This window comes from Coturnix japonica, chromosome 6, assembly GCF_001577835.2.
Source record: "Coturnix japonica isolate 7356 chromosome 6, Coturnix japonica 2.1, whole genome shotgun sequence".
NCBI lineage: Eukaryota > Metazoa > Chordata > Aves > Galliformes > Phasianidae > Coturnix > Coturnix japonica.
This window is the reverse complement of record NC_029521.1, coordinates 9,221,986-9,240,281: the sequence shown is the minus strand read 5'-3', so window position 1 is coordinate 9,240,281 and position 18,296 is coordinate 9,221,986. Positions and strand designations below refer to the sequence as shown.

Below are 18,296 nucleotides of genomic sequence, written 5' to 3'. Positions count from 1 at the left end.
GGGGAGGAGGAAGATAGTGAGCCTGGACTCCATTGCTTTGGGAAGTACTTAGTCCTAAACCCCATAAAGCACGGGTGGGAGTGCGAGCCTGGACTCCATACTGTGGGAGATGCTCTGGAAGAGATGCTGAGCCTGAAACCCCTTAACGTCGGGGTACAGAGCCTGGATTCCATCCCCTAGAGCGTGTTGAGCTTGTTCCCCTTCCCCAGGGGATACAGAGGGGGCCCGCTTTTCTGGGCAGGGGTGTGAAATACTCCTTACCTGGGCGAGAGGCGCTGCGCCAGCCTCCTCCGCGCCGCTCGGGCTCCTTCCCACCCCTTCCTCCTCCTCCTCCCTCCGCTGCCGCCTGGGCTCGCTCGTCGCTTCTGGGGGGAGCGGCCCCACCGCAGGTGATGTCCCCTTGGGCAGCGCCCCGCCGCAGGTAACGGGGTGCGGGGGGTCCGCCGCCATCCGAGTGGGAGGGAGGAGGAGGAGGACGGGGATGGTGCGGGGCTGCCGAACTTCTCCAATAGCGACGGGTGCGGGAAACAGGGTGAGAGCTGCCGCTCCGGGATGCGCGGGGCTGCTGGTGGCCGAGCAGCGCCCAGCGCGATGGAACGGATTGCTTTAATCCATCCGTACCCATAGGGAGCGGGGAAAAGGCTTTTCGAAGCGACCAACTCGCCTCGAGTGGGTTCTTGTTATTTCTTGAGAAAACACTTTAAATTGTTTTGCAGTTCTTTTGGTTGTGTTTTATGTTTTTTGATTATTTTTTTTTTTTTACATCCCCTCGCTCCTTTGCTCTCTCGTCTCTTCCTTTAAATCTTCTTCCCCTGAGCTCCTCGAGCGCTGCCCCGCGTTCATCCCGCTTTATTTAAAGAAAACGCTCAAACTTGGCGAGGGAGGGCTGGTCCCCGTGAAAGCAACCGGCTGCGTGGCATGGGGCTGCCTTCCACGGAGCCCAGGCTGTGGCAGGGACAGCGTCTCCTCGCTGCTCTTTGATCTATACGGCACCGGTCCTTCTGTTCCGAGCCACCGAGGGAGGTTCGGGATGCCACGGGGAGGTAAATCGCAGCCTGTGCCCAGCTACAATTGGGGTTTACAGGTGCGGGGTTTTGTTGTCGGCGTTTAATCGGGTAAATTTATATTAGCATAGTGAGGGTCTTGCCGAAAGAAAAGGGGGGCTAATGGAGATGCTGGAGGAAAAGGCAACAGTTATTTGGTTTTGTATTATTATTATTATTTGCTGGATGTCGGTTTGGTTTTTATGGAATGGGAAGGTGGGGGAGTCACCATCCCTGGAGGTGTTGCAGAGCCTTGGAGATGTGGTACTGGGGGATGTGGGCAGGTGGGGGTGGGCTATGTGAGCTGACAGGGCTTTTCCAACCTTTATGATTTCTCCAGTGGTGTGACGGTGTCATTTTGGGGGTGCTTTGCTAGAATGGGAACTTTCTATGCTATGCTTGCAGTGGTTTATTGCCTGTGTTTGCAAGACCACCAAAGCCCTCCTGGTGACAGGTCCCCTGGGGGCAGCCGATGTCCCCCACAGTGCTCCTGGCTCTTCCCAGTGCACTGTACTGGGACATCTCTGCATGCAGCTCCGGAGCATGAGTGAGCTGCAGGCTGGGGCTGGAGCATACTGTGCACCCGGTGGCATTCCCATGGGAAGCGTGTGTTTGTTGAAATCCAGGCGGCTGTTCTGGGGGAGGGAGATGTAACATTGCCATTCCTCCTTCCCCTGGGGAGGGAAGGGAGGAAATCCCTTCGCAGTCGCGTTTTTTTCCTTCCACCCCCTCCATCCCTCCCTCCCCGGTGCTGTGAAGGCAAACTGCTTCGTAGCACAAAGTCGAGATTGTGTTGGGAAAGAACAGCTCGTTGTTTTAACGTTAAATTGTAACACACTCACTTTATGAGAAACTGTAAAAATTGATGGTCTCCACTATTTTATTCTTTTTTCCCCTTCTTTTGTGATAAGTGAGAAGAATGTTTGCAAGATAAGTGGGAGCTGGGAGCCCAACAGCGTGTTGCAGCAGGGCTGGGAAGGACACCCAGCTCTGACTATGGGGATGTCTGGCTCCCTCCACCCCGCGGCTCCACCTGGAAACATCAGGGTGGTGGCACAAGGAGGGGCTCCCACTGCTATGGGACAGTGCCTAGTGAAATGGGCAGGGAAAGGCAGAACATCGCTAGGAAGAAGCAGCCGTGGCACTGGGGACTTCTGAAAAAGGGCTCCATTCATCAAGTTTCTCAATGTGCTGCGCAGATGGTCTGGAGCACTAATGCTTTGTGAATGGGGTTGTTGCCTCTTGTTAGGGTGGAAACATCCCAGCTGCCGGCAGCCCAGCTCTGCAGCAGTGTGCCTGGGTGCAGGCTGTTCTCTTTGTGGACTAATGCTTGTGGATCTGTAAGCTCATATGTTTCAAAGTGCACCACAGCACTCCTCCCTTTTCCCCTTGCAGCATCCCACTAAAAGAATTCCGGTGATGCTGCAGGAGGACAAGGGTTAGTTTGGAACTTTTGTGGCCTAAGACCTACAAGTAATTAAAAATATTTACAGTTTGTGCCTTCCTGCTTGCATTGCTGTGGGATCCTATTTCACCTTGTGTTTTTGAGTGTCTGGGGTGGGGAATCTCAAGCCTTGTGGATTTCCAAGGTTTGGCAATCCTCAGCATGCTTTAGCATGGGGCTGGAATAGCATTTTTGCTCCAGTAGCTGTCAGATAGAATGTGCAAACTGGGAGTGTTTGTTATTCTGCACGTATATGGAATACTTAGACAGGTGTGTTATTTTCAGTTGCACTTCACAGTTGTCTTTGCTTCTGAGCTGGGTATGAGCAGAAAACATCTAGCCCCCATTGCTCAGCAGGTTTGGGTCAGACCCTCAGATCCTTTCCTCTTGCTGCTTTGTCCTTTGCTCTTCGAGTCTGGAGGGAGGCTCCCATTGTGTGAGACCATGCTGTGTCTGGTGTATAACTAGAGCTGGGCTCTGGTTATAGAATCATAAAGGTTGGATAAGACCTCTAAGCTCACTTAGTCCAACTATCAACCCATCACCAATGAGCCACATCCCTGTTGGTGCAGCCCCTGTGCCTCATCCCAGTGTGCCACTGTTGCTTCAGTTTGCCAAGGCTTTATGGTAGAAAACTGGTCACCATAGGCAGTGTAGCAACCACTGCTGGAGGAGACTCAGTGCTGCCCTGGTCAGTGTCTTCCATCTGCCCACAAGAGATGCTTCCTTTAAGCACGGCAGGACAGGTGGCTGTGCATGCCTCAATGGGGTGATGTGCCATCCTCCAAAGACCCAGAGGTGTTATTAACATTGCATGAACAAGGCAGTGAATGTGATACTTGTAATGCTGTGCTACCAGATGATGTTCTGTAGTCGTGCAGCTGGAGTGTTCTGCTTGCGCAAACCCGTGTGGCTATTGGGGCTGTTTTATGGCCCTTGTGATTTCACTTCCAGCTGGGGAAGAGTAGGAATTCAAGCCCAGCACTTCCAACTAGGACAAAGTTTTCTTGTGTGGAGCAAAGTCCAGAAGCTTCTGCTCAGATACAGTGTTTTCTCTTAATCTAGAGCTTTTAGTTAAACAATAAGTTTTGCAGTTAATGCTTGTTTCCTATTGGAAAAGTAAATAAAGCTTCCACTTCTTGGCTTGGAGAAAGGAACGAGCTGCTGCAGACACTGGGAGCTTCTCTACAGACTCTGATAGAGGAAAGCAGCAGCAGCGGTGCGTCCCTTCCCAATGGACAGCCCTGCGTTTATTTAACGAGAGAATTTTTCCCCTCGCCACGGGGAAGAGAATAATAATAATAAAAAAAGGGGCAATTTTTTTTATTATTTTTTTTTTATGGGGAACAAATCTCATTTTCGAGAGTCCTGACAAAATGAGCCATAAAATTACAATATTTCCAAGCGCTCCGTAATTCTGGCGGGGACGGCTCTTCATCACAGAATTTGAAAGCTCAGAAAATATAAAACTCATTAGATTAAAATAAACCACCTACCGCGCGGGAGAAAAGCTTATTTATCAATATCAATTTACTTCTGATTGCCCCATTCTGCAATCGGTTATTTTTAGGAATTATGAGTTGTGTACTGCTGGAGTCGGTGCGTGGAATTACACTTATTGTGGGGACCTGGCTATAAGAAGGCGTTAAAAAATAGAATTGAGGAATCAACATCTTTCTTTAAACGATGCTTCTGGTGGGGGAGCGCTGCAATGGAGAAGGTGGGACCTGTGTTGCAGGTAGTGCTGGGGCTGAGGCTTGATGTTGGTGCTTGCAGGGGTTGTGTCTGTTTACCAGGACAGGGAGAAAGGGGCTCTGGGTTTGGAGCCCACTTACTAACACTAGAAGCTTGAATGCAAGAGCACCTTTGCCAGCAGGACACAATGGAGGCAATTAAGGATGCTTAGCGTGTTTTGTGTGCGTGCACAGCGTTCTCCTATGCAAGCACCCCAACCGTACACTTAAAACAACCAGTGCAGGTGCATAGCCTGGAAGCCAGCACTTGAGCACCCTGAGAGCGATGTGTTGAGTCCAGTCAGTGTTTCACAGAGGCTGCCAATGTTTCTTGGGTTAAATCCTGCTGGATGTGCACTGCTAGGCTCTGCTGCAGCTCCTCCTGGGTTAGCAGGTGGGACAATTCCAAGGGCTGTGCTATGTATACGGAGACTCTGTGTGGATCTCTGGGTTGTGAAAGCAGTGCCAGGTTCAAGCTGAACTCTCAAGTGCTCAACTCTCATGCAGACAGTGTTCTAGCAGGAAGAAACTCCTTCAGCTTGCATCTGTCCCTGTTTAATACAGTTCTGTCTGCTGTTTCCCATGCCTTGGGGAGCGCTTGCCAGCAGGCTGGGAACTGTCTGCTTTAACATCAGCGCTTTTGCAGTCAGGAGACCAAACTACCTCAATAAGTTCCTAGAGACAACTTGCCCAGAGACATTATTATGCTGGGTGTTGCTCAGAATGCTTCCTAAACAGAGCCTCTTCCAGGCAGAAGGTGTGATTTAATATGCTCCTAGTCACAAGTTTTGAAGCTCTCCCCCGAGATCCCTCAAGCCCGTTCTGAAATCTGCAGTATCGGAGTGAACTGCCTCTGAGAGCCAGTGAAGAGCTGCAGCATTAATGAAGACAGACAAAAATCAAAATGACATTTCAGGCAATTACTTACATAATGAAGTGACTGACTTGGAATGTACAATATTTAGATTTATCGTGGCACTCAAAAGGGATGCTGTCAGCTGCCTTTAGTTCTCCATCACGCAAATTGTTTTTCCACCGCCCTGTTGCTTTTTAAATGTGGTCTGTGAAGCCGGGGAATAATGTTTCCGCTCACCTGAGCTTATAGCAATGCTATTTTAGCAGGAAGTTGGTGTTTTTCTCAATAGTTTTCTTGTACTGCTGAATGCAGAGGGGCTCGAGCGCTCCATTTGGGCAGTGGTTGGGGTTGGCAGCTCTGTCTGTGTGGATGTAGGGACACCAGCTCTCTCCTTGGGCTCATGCTGGGCTTCCCAACTGTGGTGTCATTCCTGCTGCACAGACCTTCTCCTCCTGGAGACTCTATTGTGGGGAAGTAAAGAAATGGGAATTTAAGACCCTTTCTGCTGAGATGGTGACAGAGTTATGAACCGAACTGTCTTCTCTGATGTTTCTATCAGTAAAAATGAAATACGTGTAGTGATTACTCTGAAGCTCCTGAGGAGCACCCGCCCCATCGTGCCAGGTTGGAACTGAGCACCCTGCTGCTCTGAGGGTGGTGATGGGATGCAAAGAGGGGGAAATCCTAGAGCAAAGTGGGATGCAGGTAAGTCTGCCCCTGCCGTGCCTGCTTGGCAGCTGCCCTGCTGGTTTGAGGGGTGTATGTGGCATTGGGCAACTCCAGGGATGTGGCACCCACAGCTCTGGGCAGAAGTGCCAGCACCTCACCACTTTCTGAGTGAAGATTTCTCCCTAACATCTAAACTAAACATCCCCTCTTTCAGTTTAAAGCCAGCGTGGCCCTTTGCTGGCATCATTGAGCCCATCCTAGAGCGGTGTCTTCTGTGAGTAGAGAGCTGAACTTGAAGGAACCCAGTGAGCTACAGAAGTGTTGCTGGTTCCTTGGCTCCACTGATGTGCTAGGAGGGTTCTGGGTGGCGTGTTCTGCATGGAAGCTGAGTGTTAACAAAATAGTGATGTATGTGTGATGTGCCAGCTGTGTCCCTGAGGCTGCTCTGGGGGCACGAGACAATATCTGTGATATGCTGGGCTTGATGTGAGCTGCTTTTTTGGCAGGAACCATGAAGCGTCACACTGCTGCCAGCAACCTTCTGCTGTCCCTCCTGGTCTTGGAGCTGATCCCTCTGGGTAAGTGAAGCTTGTGGTTGCTGAGTGCGTGCTTGGAATCCAACCCATGTGCTGGCTGTTTGCCGGGTAGCTATCAGTTGTGCCACCACGTGGGTCTGTAGGCATGGTGGAATCCCCCCAAAAGCTGGAGGTGCTGCTTCCCCTGCCCTGCCCCCACTCGCAGCGTGACAAATCATTCTCTAGAAGACCTCAGCTTTCCTGGTCTTGCTTCAGTGTCCCCTTCTGAAGAGGGCAGGTGGGATGAGAGGAGGAGGAAGAGGGTGATGTGCAGGTGACCCCAACACTGGTACCTGCTCCTGGTGCATCAAAGTGGGGAGACCTTGGCAACTTCCAGCTGTATGACCAAGATGTCACAGCTTGTGGCAGAACATCTCATGCAAGGATGCATAAAGAAGCAGACAAAAGGCAAGGATGGGAACCAGAAGCCTGTGAGCTGTTTAACAGCAGAGGTATTGCTGTAGCACGTGGCAGGACTTTCCTTGTGCTTTCAGCAGCAAAATTATTACCTGAGCAGTGCTGTAATGTGTGCTATGTGGGAAATAACTCCTCCCTGAACTGCACAACCTCTCCTGTATTTCCATCTGGAGCAAATGCCGGCTTGCAGGAGGGGGAAGAGCTCAGGGCATGCAGACATGGGGTGTGATGGATGCACCCGGTCTCCTCAGGAGTTCTGGCAGGGCTGTGGCAGGGTGTGCGAGTACAAAACGCAAAGCAAAGCTCCGTGGAAATTGGGATTGTTACAGGAATGGGCTAAACCCCCCAGCTGCCTTTGAGGGGTGTTTGCTCGTGTGGCGCTCGCTGATAAACAATAGCAAGCATGTGTCCACTTGATAGCACTGTGCCCTTTGCAGTGAGTGCTTTTCTCCCCTCCTGGAGCCTCAAGATGCCTCAGCCAGATTGGCAGCCTGATTGCACGCCTGGTGTAGGACGTTCACAGCGACTGACAGGCACAGTCAATCTCTGCGGTGCTGTATGGGATGCATGTAGCCTCGGCAGCTAACTGCCCTGTCACTGCTCTGCAAGGGGGAAAGAAAGGCAATTTTGAGGCTTGTTAAAGTGCAGCATTGTCTGCTCTCTTCTAAACTTGCCTTCATCCTCATCCCTTGGAGCTGGCTGGTGCCACCTGGAGAAGCTCTTGGGTTACAAGAGCATGGAATAAGGGTGACAGCTTTCCTGGGATTTGCAATCCAAAGCCAGGTCCTGCCTCCAGCTTCTCCCAGCTCTCAGCTGTGATCAGCCCTCTGTTATAAGGGGAGCCCCAGAGGAGCACAAGCTGCATCCCTCTTTCATGTCCACAGTGTTTTGTTGGTTTGTTTTTTTCCCCTTGAGAAGGATTTGGGGCACTTGAGAGCAGATCACACTCGCTTTGAGACTGTTCCTGTGTTAATCTGGGCTTTGAAGAGTCTCTTTCCTGTTGTTTCTTTAACCTGCCAAGGCTCATCCATCTCCTCACCTCTCTCCATCTGCAAGTTCATCGCCTCGAGGGCGCTGAGTTTTCTTGCTCTCCACTTGTTCTCAGCAATACATCACCTTCTTCATGCTCACAATCCCAACACCTTCTCATTAAGCCTGCCCTGCTGCCCTCTGTCACCATTCCTTCTCACCTCTGCCTGAGAAAACAACTCAATAAATAAATAATAAACAAAAAATCTCATGACTACTGCAGGAACCATCTCTGCTGCTCTGCTATCTACCAGCCGTGGTCTGGGAGTGTCCCTCAAAATCCCATGCCCAGCCATGGCTGATCCCCCACCAGCCTGTCCTTGAGCCCTGAGATTCTCCTGCCTGCAAAACAGTGCTGAAATAATCCCTTGCTCTCGTTCCTTTCCCAGGCGAGGGCAACCGGCTGCCCTACTTCATAAACTACTTTTTTGACACCTACCTGCTGATCAACGAGGACACACCTGTGGGTAAGTGCTGTCTACTAGTGGCTGGTCTTGTTGACCTTACATAGATTGGACGAGGTCCTAAGTAGGTGGTAATAATTAAAAAGTGATTTGATTTGATCATTACTGGCTGGTTGGGGTTGGTTTAATGTTGGCTTTTTTGGCCCATGGGTGCATATTGTTGGCTGGGACTGAAGTTCTGCCTTTTCTGTCTGCCTTTGGAGTGGTGGAACTAGAATGCTTTTGGCTTGGACTCCTCTATGCTTGGGAGCGTGGCTCAGAAATGCTTAGCATATGTGAATCTTAAGCCTGTTTCTTGCTTCTGTGATTGTTATTTCTTGTTTCTGTGGTTGTTACTTAGCTAATTACTCAATGTGGTGTGGGATGGAGTCTTTTCCCATGTGGGGAAGGGTTGTGTTGTGCTGTGGAACCGACTGCTCCAAGCAGATGGGTGCGTCTGGCAGCAGTGAGCTCTGGATGCATTCAATGCATATGGATGGAAATAGGATCTCCAGATGTAGGTCATGATTAAAAGCACTCAGAGCTTCTGGAGGAGCTGCAGTGTCTTTGAGACAGTTTACAGTGGCACTGCAGCACCTGATGACCACCAGGGCTGGCTCAGTGTCCTTGGATTTGGCTGTGGTCCATGTGGCCAAGCGCTATGGTGATGTACTGGACCCAGCATTGTGGCTGGGACCATCCATGCTGCTGGACCTTGCCACAAAGGGACAAAGGCATCAGAAATGGAGGCTTGTGGGGAAGAACTTTCTGGAAGAGGTAAGATGGAAGGAGTTGTAAAAGCTTTGGAGGCACAGATGACCCAAAGTGAGACAAGGCAGTGAGGGATGGAATCTCCCCAAGCAGGGATGGATGAGTCTAAACGGGCAAGTGCATCTCTCACTGTGCCGGCACTTCATCCTCTGATCCTCATTTCCTACTGCAAATACCTGAGCGTGGTGCATCTCAAATGCATTGCTGGATGCCTGGGAATTTGGGCAAGTTTGTGATGCACATCCACATGAGTATGTGTTGGTGCCCTTGGAAGAAAAAAAACCATCTTGGTCATCATTTGACTGGCAGGCGTACCTCATTTTTTATTTCTTTATTTAGGTAGTGATTGGTCTGAAGTAAATGCAGAAATCGACCTGATTGTTCTCAGCCTTTCTCCAGACTCTCAGTCCATTAAACTTGTGCTCTTCAATCAGGGCTCGTGACGGGCCTTTAATGTTGGAGGAATTGATTGGGAGCCCTCATGAGCAACAGCAGAATGGTGGCCAGGAGAAGATGGAGGCCCCTTCTTATGTGCTCTTACCTCCACCTACCACCTTGAGCAGCATCTTCAACACCCATTCTTGCTGTGCTCAGATCCTCACCAGAGATTTCAGAGGTTGGAGGGCTCTGCAGAATCAAAGCATGGCTTGGGGAGCTGCTGGGAAGAAAGCATTTGTGTGGATGTAGGAGTGGGAGCTGGTTGTGAACAGGTTAATGGGAATGTTTCCTGACCAAGCGCGTGGCTCTTGGAGTACTTGAGCTTGAAGTACCTTATGGGAATTTGATGGAACTTCTATTCTGGTGAAAAATGGCAGGAGATTTCTGAAAGTCTATTTTCCTGTGAGATATTGTGCGTATAAAGTTGTTCCTGCTATTACGTTTGGGGTTTGATTTATTTATTTATTTATTTATTTTTTTTTTACTTTTTTAACTCTGTATTACACTGCATAGAAATGAAATTCACTCTTAAGGATATTGGTGCTCTGGGATTTTGGTTCCACATGCGCCAGAGGGAAACATCAGCCTTGAAACTGTTGACAAAGTGCTTGTTTTATTTTGCTGTTGGTAGATGTTTTCAGAGCGAGGGTTGTTAACTGATAGGAAAAAAGCATCACCTGGCAGTGCCTTTCTTGTACCTCAGCTGGGGGCATGTAGCAGAGCTGAAAAGAACCCAGGGCTTCTTGAGGTTTTTGAGAAGCACCCATCACTGTGGCATTGAGTGAATGTTTGCTGCAGCAGATGCTGGAATAAAAAAGGGCATTACCACGTACTAAGCCAGGACTGAAGCTCCCACCTGGTCTTAGTACCCTCCCTCCTGAGGCATAGTCAGCATCCCAGCCCCTGTTCACAGTGGGTATGGATGCAGCATTCAGCTGTCCCTGCACAGAGCAAGTCATTCCCTTGCCTGGGCAGCCCTGGGTGTGTGCCTCCTTGCAGCCCTCCTTGCATCCCTTGGTGTGCCCAGGCACAGGAGCACCACACTCCAAGTGAGCATCCCCACTGTCTGTGTGTAATGCCTAGAGGAATCTTAAGCAACAATTAAGAGATCGTTCCCCCCTCTAATCACTTACAGGAGTAAATTAGTCTTGTCAGGAGCTATTAAGACAGAGAACTCGGAATTCATTAGGTGAGATTGGGACTATGGAGCTGCTGGTGCTGCCGCCAGTCCGGGCTGATTAATTCCTCTGAAAACATCATCAATGCCCATCTGTTTCATTTAGGTCCGGGGAGAGCAATTTTCAGGTGGAGTGACCCTCTAGTCAGCTATTTCACCCAGAAGTAATGAAACACACACACAGGCGGAGGGGGAGCGCTGGACGGGAGCATTGGGAATAAGAAACGTGAGCTGAAGGAGGGCGAGTGCCATTGAGTCAGGAGCAGAGAGCCAGGGGAAGCCTAGAGAAGGGGAGGGATAATGATGGGCTGGATGGCTGGGGCACGGATGGGGAGATGCAGTGCTGGTGATATCACGGATGCAGAGGGAGAGCTTGGCTGCTTCTTAAACCCTTCCCCCACTGATTTGGTCTGGTGCATTGGAAGAAATGGAGCAACAGGCATCGGAGAGCTTGCTCCAGTAGCTAAAGCGTAGTGTTTTGCTCCAAAAGTAGAAGTAATAGCTGGTTAACAGCCCTTGGAGGGAGAGCTTGCGGGAGAGGAGCTGTCTGTCTTTATTGTGCTACCCGCTGCCTTGAGCAAAATCATTCCAAGGGCCATTTCATTTAATGCCACACATCAGAGAGGACCGTAGGTAATGGAGAGCAGCATGGATATTGATGCTGGACAAAGTGCTGGAGGACTCTGGCTCATTGGCACATAGAAGGGGTGGCATTGCTGTCACCCTGGGTTCATCAGAAGGTGGGTCTGCAGGCAGAATGGCAAATATCTTGTATGGCTTTTGTAGCCTTGTATATGTGTCCTTGCTACTATCCCTATGAGAAATGGATGCTCATGGTGGTGTTTCCTCTTTGCGGACTGGAGGTGGGGATTGGAGTGGAGAACATCAGGCTAGCTTCGGATAGTGCTTTTGCTTCTGAAGAGGCACAAAACAGCGTCAGCATTCCATAGGATGAGTTCTGATGCTCCCTCAGACAGGGATTAGAGTCAGGAGGATGAGGCACCCCTGTCACCCCCAGGGCTGCTCTTGGTGATCCCCCTGGGCTAGGGGGTGTGGGGCTTTCTGAATGCTGCAGGTCTTAGCTGCTTGGGTCCCCCCCGCAAAGGAATGTCATCTTAGTGTTGTACAGTGACTAGGGTCTAATTGGCCAGCAAATGGGTTCGCTCTATGCAGGATGGGCTTCAGAAATGAAGACATCCATCACATCAGGTCCCTAAGCAGCCTTATGTCCACCTCTCTCAATTCAGCTGCAGTTCTGTGAAAGCTTTCATGCCTCAGTGCCTCCCAAACCGCGTGACAAAAGGGACTGCTCAAACCAGAGCAATCCTGCTTCCCCTTCATCAAAGGGATGACATTTCAGCATCATTGGAATAATGTTGTCTTAAAGTGGGAGAGGAGGGTGAATTTGAAGGACTGACTTCTGAAAAGCTTGCTGAGGTTGGATGATGCAGGATGGAAGGGGGGGAAACTCACAGGGATTTTGTTAGAAGGTTTGACCATCCCCTTTGCGGGGAACTGTGGAGATGTGGCACTGAGAGACATGGTTCAGTGGGCAGGTGGGGCTGGGCTGGGGTTAGAATTGGTGATCTGAGGTCTCTTCTAGCATTAATGGTTTTGTGATTCTATGTGGAACTTTGCTGAGCTGGTAAATGCTGCAAATAGCTCGTGTTTTGGGAACAGGGTGGGAGTGCTTGTAAAAATAAAAATCTGACTAGTTTGGGAACTTGCAGTCCTTTTGGGAGTGAGCTGTTCTACAAGAAGTGGAATTCACTGCTCAGCAGGCAGGGTGCTTGTTGGTCTCTCTAGGTCTGGGACAGCATGTCCTGCTGATGGCTGCAGATGACCTGACCCCATTCTCCACCCTTGTTCAGGACCAAAGGGTTCCTTGGGCAGGGAAGCAGCACATCCCTGTGCACTGTGTAGTTTCCAAGGCAATCACCTCCTCTATGCCAGACTTTCAGAGCCCATCCTGAGCAGCCAGATGCTTTGGCACCCGGGTGAGTCCCTGGGGGTGCCGGGCTGTTCAAGCTGCTGCCACAGATACGGTTATCTGAGCACGGGCTGCTTGTGCTAAGCCCTGCCTGATCCCACAGCTGCGAGCATCTGCTGGGGACTGCGGCTGGACTCTTGTGTGACCAGTGGTGGCACCTGCCTGGTACAGAGCTGGAGGGAAACATGTCAAGAGCAGAGTGCCAGTGTTTGCTTCCTGACTGATTAAACCATCTCAGCTCTCTGGGCAGAGCTGTGCAGAGGATGGCTACAGAACCCAGGGCTGACTCACCAAAAGGAGCAGGGTGAACAAACTGTGGTAGGTCTGCTCTCCAAAAACTCAGCTCTCAGGAAATGTTGGCAGTGTGGAAGATGCTTTTGCAAAATGTGATGGCATTATAACAGTGCTGCTGGGATCCTCCTTCCTGGGACTGCACACTTGGCTGGTGTGGTCTTGCTAAGGACACCATCTGCCTTCCCTCTAGACGTGATCTATCCACACTGTGTGAAGCACTGAACCACCAGTCTGCTTGCTGGCTTTGCCCATGCCTTATCCTCTGCCCCCCTGGCTGTGCTGAGCTGCTTTGCCATGCTGGGAAGCTGGAAAAGTATCCCTCTGTTTATTCCTTTTTTTTTTTTTTTTTTTTTTTTTTTTTCCAGTAGTTTGTTGTTGACTTGAGCAATGAAAGGGTTCCACAAATCTTATGGAGTCAGAAACCTTTCAGATGGGAGCGTGCACGTGAGATCCTGCCTTGGAACCATTCCCTGTCCCAGCTACACCAATACCCAGCATTTGGGAAGCAGCTGCAATCCACTTCTTCAAGGATTTTGTCCCTTTCTTTTGGCCTTTTTTTCAAGTTTTTAGCTAGGCCAGTGTTTAGGAATGCCTGCAAGGTTGTGTAGGTTTATAAGACATAGGAGCCCAGCACAGTGCAAGAGGGCTGGAGGTGTCCTTTTGCCTCAAATCCTTTTGCCTCTCCATCCTCTGGTAGGTGGCTGCTATGGGATGGCAATGCCACCTGGGGCCGGCAGTGGGAGTGCCTGCATGCCCATCAGCCTGGCGGGGTGCGTGTGCCTGCCCGCGTGCAGCCAGCAGAATTGATTTGGCCTTTTACAAAGGATAATTCAAGATGAATGTGCTGGGCTCTGGCTGTGAGAGAGATTGAGATATTTTTGAATATGAAGTCTGTTCTGCAAGCTTCATTACGGGCATGGCTGTGAGCGAATGTTCTCTGGAAGCCCAAGCTGTAAGAACATCGCCTTCATTTTTGGGATTAATTGAAAGCAATATTACCTTCCAATGACTATTTACCGTCTAAAATTGGATTTGCAGGCTCCTTGGGTCAGGGCTGATAAGTGTTTTGCAAAGGACCGGGTTTGTTTCTAAGTGCTGTAACAACTCTAATCAACAACAAATATTTGAAGAATGCATCCTACAGCATGATGAAAAGGAATTTTAGCCTTCCTAGCAAACCCTTTTCCTGCTGCTGGCTGTTAGAAGGTCCATCGACAAAGCTGTTTGCTGAGCTTTAGGTAGTATGGCATAATTAGCATGAACTGAAGGCTGGGTAATTAGTTATTCCCAACATCAGGAAACTTAAGGAAAAAAAAGTCCCCCCCAAACCCTCAGTCCTGCGTCATTAAATTAATCACTTCATCAATCACTTAAATCTCCTTATTTGCTTTGCTAATAAGCAGTAACATTGATACTTATGTCTGAGAACATAGAGGAGGTAGAAAGTGTATTTGAATGTGGACAAGTTAACCTTGATTTGGGTAACTTCATCGAACGGTTTGCAGGCTTAGGCTTGCTACGTTGGGTCATGCAAGCTACTGCATTCTGGCCAAACCCTTTTAACAGCAGCAGAGGAAGACGTATGCTTATGGCAGTGAGGTTGGGTTTGGTTGGTATGCTTGGGAGGGTTTTGGTAGCATTAATCCATGCTATCTTGCGAGTGGTGAGGTGCTGGCATTGCTACCTAGAGCTGTGGGTGCCCCATCCCTGGAGGTGTCCAGTGTCATGGATGGGGCCCTGGGAGCCTGAGATGCTGGGGGGCAGCCAGCCCATGGTGGGGGTTGAATGGACTTTGTGGTCTCGTTCACACGGATAGCCCTTCTGTGATCTGAGCTCTTCCACCTTGATCATAATCTACTGAGGCTTCAGGATGTGTTGTGGCGTGGGAGAGCTTGTAGTCATACAGTGATCAGTATATTCAGTCTGTGTGTGTAATTCAAATTAGGAGGTTATTTGTATCTCTTGGAGGTAATAATATTTGAAGGGCAACCAGGATCCCATATTGTAGGGAGATGCCTACCTGCATGTATGATTGGAGTTTTGGTGGAGAGGGTTGGGGAAAGTGAGCAGCTTCCTCCAAGTCTGTCATTGGGGATTTTTAGGCAAATAAGAAAAAAAAGAAGCACCCGACCATAGTGTTTAATAACCAGGGCTGTGCTTTCTGCCAGAGTGGGAGCTTTGTACATTTGGGTTGTGTGAGCTTGAAAAAGAAAAGGCCGCAGTAAAGCAGCAGCTGCTGGGAGTGGATGGCCTCAAGGTGGGCTGGCACCCAGCGGTTTGAATGCTGGTGGCTTGGCAGTGCCATAGTGTGGGGGCATGTGCCCAGCTCCTGGGTGAGGTGAGGGACTGCTCAAGGCATTGTCCAGCAGTGCCGTGCTGCTGGGAAAGCTGTCCTGTGAGAGATGCTGTTGGAATCTTTATGCCCATTTGACTTCCAGCCTTGTGAGAAATTAACCTTTTAATTAAGCATTCTGTGACTGGTTGCTGTAGGAATGTTACTTTTACATATAAAATTTTTTTAATGAAAGCGTTTAAGCTGTTCCCTGTTGCCACTACATTCCTATTGTTGCTTGCTGGTAGTGGAGAAAAATAGCCCAAAACCAACCAAACAACACATCATAAAAAAGAAGTTTTGCTTCTCTTTACCTGCCTCAAAGTCATTTTAAGCAATGCAAATGTGGAAATCCAGCTAACCCATTACAGAAACCCCCCACGTTCCTGTACAAAAATAAGCAGGTAGAAGAGAGACATTCTGGAAGCAAGCATACGTGCCATGTGCTGAGACTGCTGCTTCCAGTATATGCCTTGCTGCTGGGAGGTATCAGTACACAAAGCTGCCCCCATCCCAGTGAGCTGTGTTGAGAATGTTTAACCCTTTTCTTTGCAGAAATATCCTTTTCTCTATAAAAAGCTCATGGCAGTGTGTGTGTGGCTACAGCTACTCAGCCGAGCTAACTGGGCTGTGTTGATTTTGTCAGTGGCTTGTTCCTGTTTTTTGCTGTCTTTTCCCTGACTTTTGGGACCAGGGGACACACAGGGTGACCACCTGAACATTGTGGTTTCTATCTGTATTATCACAGCTGCGTGCCAATGCCCCTTCCTACAACGGCTGCATTAATGCACTTGATTGGCAGCGGGAGTTAATAAATTGGTTCCTCCTGTCAAAGCGCTCTCGTGCGTTGATGGCTTTGGAATTAACTGTAACCACTCGGGGGAAGAAAGATCGAGACAGCATTGTTGGACAACTCAATGAAAACATCTGCTCCATTTGCAGCCGTGGTCAAAAGAGTGAATACGCTTCCACGTTCCCTCTCGTAAAGATTTATTAACGTTGCTCTTTACGCAAGGGGGAAAGATTTCAAACACTTGACATTTAATGCTTAGTAACTCAATTTTATTCCATTCATCTGCACTGCTTTGTCAAGCGGCTGCTCTGGTGAGCCTTGTGTGCTGCATCGTGTGGGCCGTCTGCCATTGCGCTCCCAGGTAGGAGAGCAATTCGGTCTTGGGTTTCTTGCTGAGTACCTGAAAATGAAGGATTTTGGCTTTTTTAAGTGACTGTTATACCTGAGGTGGGAGATCACACCTCCTTTCACTAACAGAAGTGCTCTAATTTCAGCCTGGTTGCTGGTTTGCATTCCACGTTGAGTACATGTTTTGGCAAGGGATGTTCATGTCTGTAATGCATTTCCCAAGCACAGTCTGGGTGCTTGAAAGCTTTGGCGGACCAGTAATGCTCCTGTAGGGTCTTGCTGCTCTCTTCTGGTTTCTGTTGAGCCCTCTGGGAAGGACTGCAGCCAGAGCAAGAATACCCAGTGTAGAAAACACTGAAAGCTGAATGCTGTCTGCAGTCCCATCAGGTATGGAACTAGGAGGGAAAGGCTGCAGAGAGCATATCAGCCAGCAGCCATTACTCATGTGCTTTGCTGGAGTTGTGGAAATTGTCATAAATTAGGGCTCCATGTGGATGTGGGGGAGAAAAATAAAATTCCCAGGCAGGTAGTATCGCACTGCAAAAGGATGCTCTAAAGATATGCTGCATCCCCCCAAGTCTGGTGGCAAGGGATGGAGTGGGGGTGGGGGGGTCCTGGATGTGGCCTCTTTGTACTGAGAAAGCAAACACATACATGGCGCCCTGGCTGGAGCACAGACCTGTTAGGGCTGCCCGTGGTGGTGCCAATGGGCTGGTGTGGAGATCTGTCCTGCTCTCATGCCTGTTATCTGCTAAACCCACTGTGCTGGAAAGCAGAAGTGGCCCCAGGTGGTTGGCTAATGGCACCTTTAATTGTGCTCTGAATGAGATTAACTTCTTATCTGACAGTCTGACATCTTTATTATTATTAATGTGTGAATAAGGCAGTGGCTTTTCATATGTAACTTTGGTAGCAAATGTTTCCCTTCTGTTTAGCGGTGCCTGTTGCTTTTGTTAGCTACTGTCAAAGCCCCCCGTGAGCTGTGAGAAGGGCTGGTGGAGTCCTGCATAAAGACTGGGCAATGGGTCTTGAGGCATAAAGGATGAAGGCTGCATGTCCGAAGACTGACTGGGAGTAGGAGCAGCTGCAGCCAGGCAGGGGTGACTGGTGCTGCTGCAGAGAGATTATTATGGTCCTAAAAACGTGATGTGGAGTGACAGCCCCTTTTAGTATGGCCCAGCTGAAAGGCAGGAAGGTGTGGAAGTTCTTCTTGTCCTAGTGTGAAAAATTGAAGACCTTTCCTAGAATTGCTCCTCCCAGTGATATAGATGGCTTTTTTCCCCTGCTTTCCCCTAAAATCCTCTTCATTGGGCAGTCACTAATTAGCCATTAGCTGTCTGAAGCGTGTCCAAGATGCATGGCATCACTGGCTGCCCTTGTGAGAGCAGTGCCAGCAGGACAGTGGCCTTAGGAAGGATGGGTTGGGGATGGGGTTAGGTGCTCTGGGAGTGCTGGGAAAGGGGTGCCTGTGACCTCTAGGCTCCCCAAGAAGAATGTTCTGCAATGGAACTTGTTCCAAAACAGGATAATGATGTTGATAGTTCCTCTGCCCGGGAGAGCCAACACTTCTATCAAAACCAATATTAATTTTCCCTAATTAGGAGCTGAAGCTAATGAGTGTCACAGCTAATTTACCTCATCCATAACGAGGGAGAGGAGGGGGTCAGGTGCTGGGATCAGAGACTTTGAATCTGGCTCATCTCTGCTCCAAGGAGTCTCTTTTTGGTAGAGTGTTGTGGTGGGTCTTTAGGTTCATGACAAGATGAATGAGTGTTGCAGGGACAGGTGTGTTTGTAGGGGTCTGCTGAGTCTGCTCATATGTAGTGTCCAGCAAAGGCTGCAGGCAGCAGTTTTCCACAAATGGTGTCAAACGGGGCTAGAAGAAAGGAAATTTCTGATATGGAGTAATTCCTGTTGGTCCTTTAAACAGGCTCAGGCAAGGGA

General features: G+C 49.4%; 1 protein-coding gene across 9 annotated transcripts in view; it reads left to right on the top strand.

Moving 5' to 3' along the window:
- CDH23 (cadherin related 23) overlaps positions 1–18,296 on the top strand; it is a 126,191-nt gene that overhangs the window by 911 nt on the left and 106,984 nt on the right. For 3 of the 9 annotated variants that reach the window (XM_032445566.1, XM_015866416.2, XM_015866418.2), the window contains exons 1-3: positions 937–1,043; positions 6,252–6,323; positions 8,156–8,233. In XM_032445566.1, the coding sequence (XP_032301457.1) occupies positions 1,031–1,043; positions 6,252–6,323; positions 8,156–8,233 (163 nt within the window). In that variant the 5' untranslated portion in view covers positions 937–1,030. Of the gene's footprint in view, positions 1–116; positions 422–936; positions 1,044–6,251; positions 6,324–8,155; positions 8,234–18,296 lie in introns of those variants that run through there. The other 6 variants (XR_001556045.2, XM_032445567.1, XM_015866415.2 and 3 more) reach the window with 4 other exon arrangements.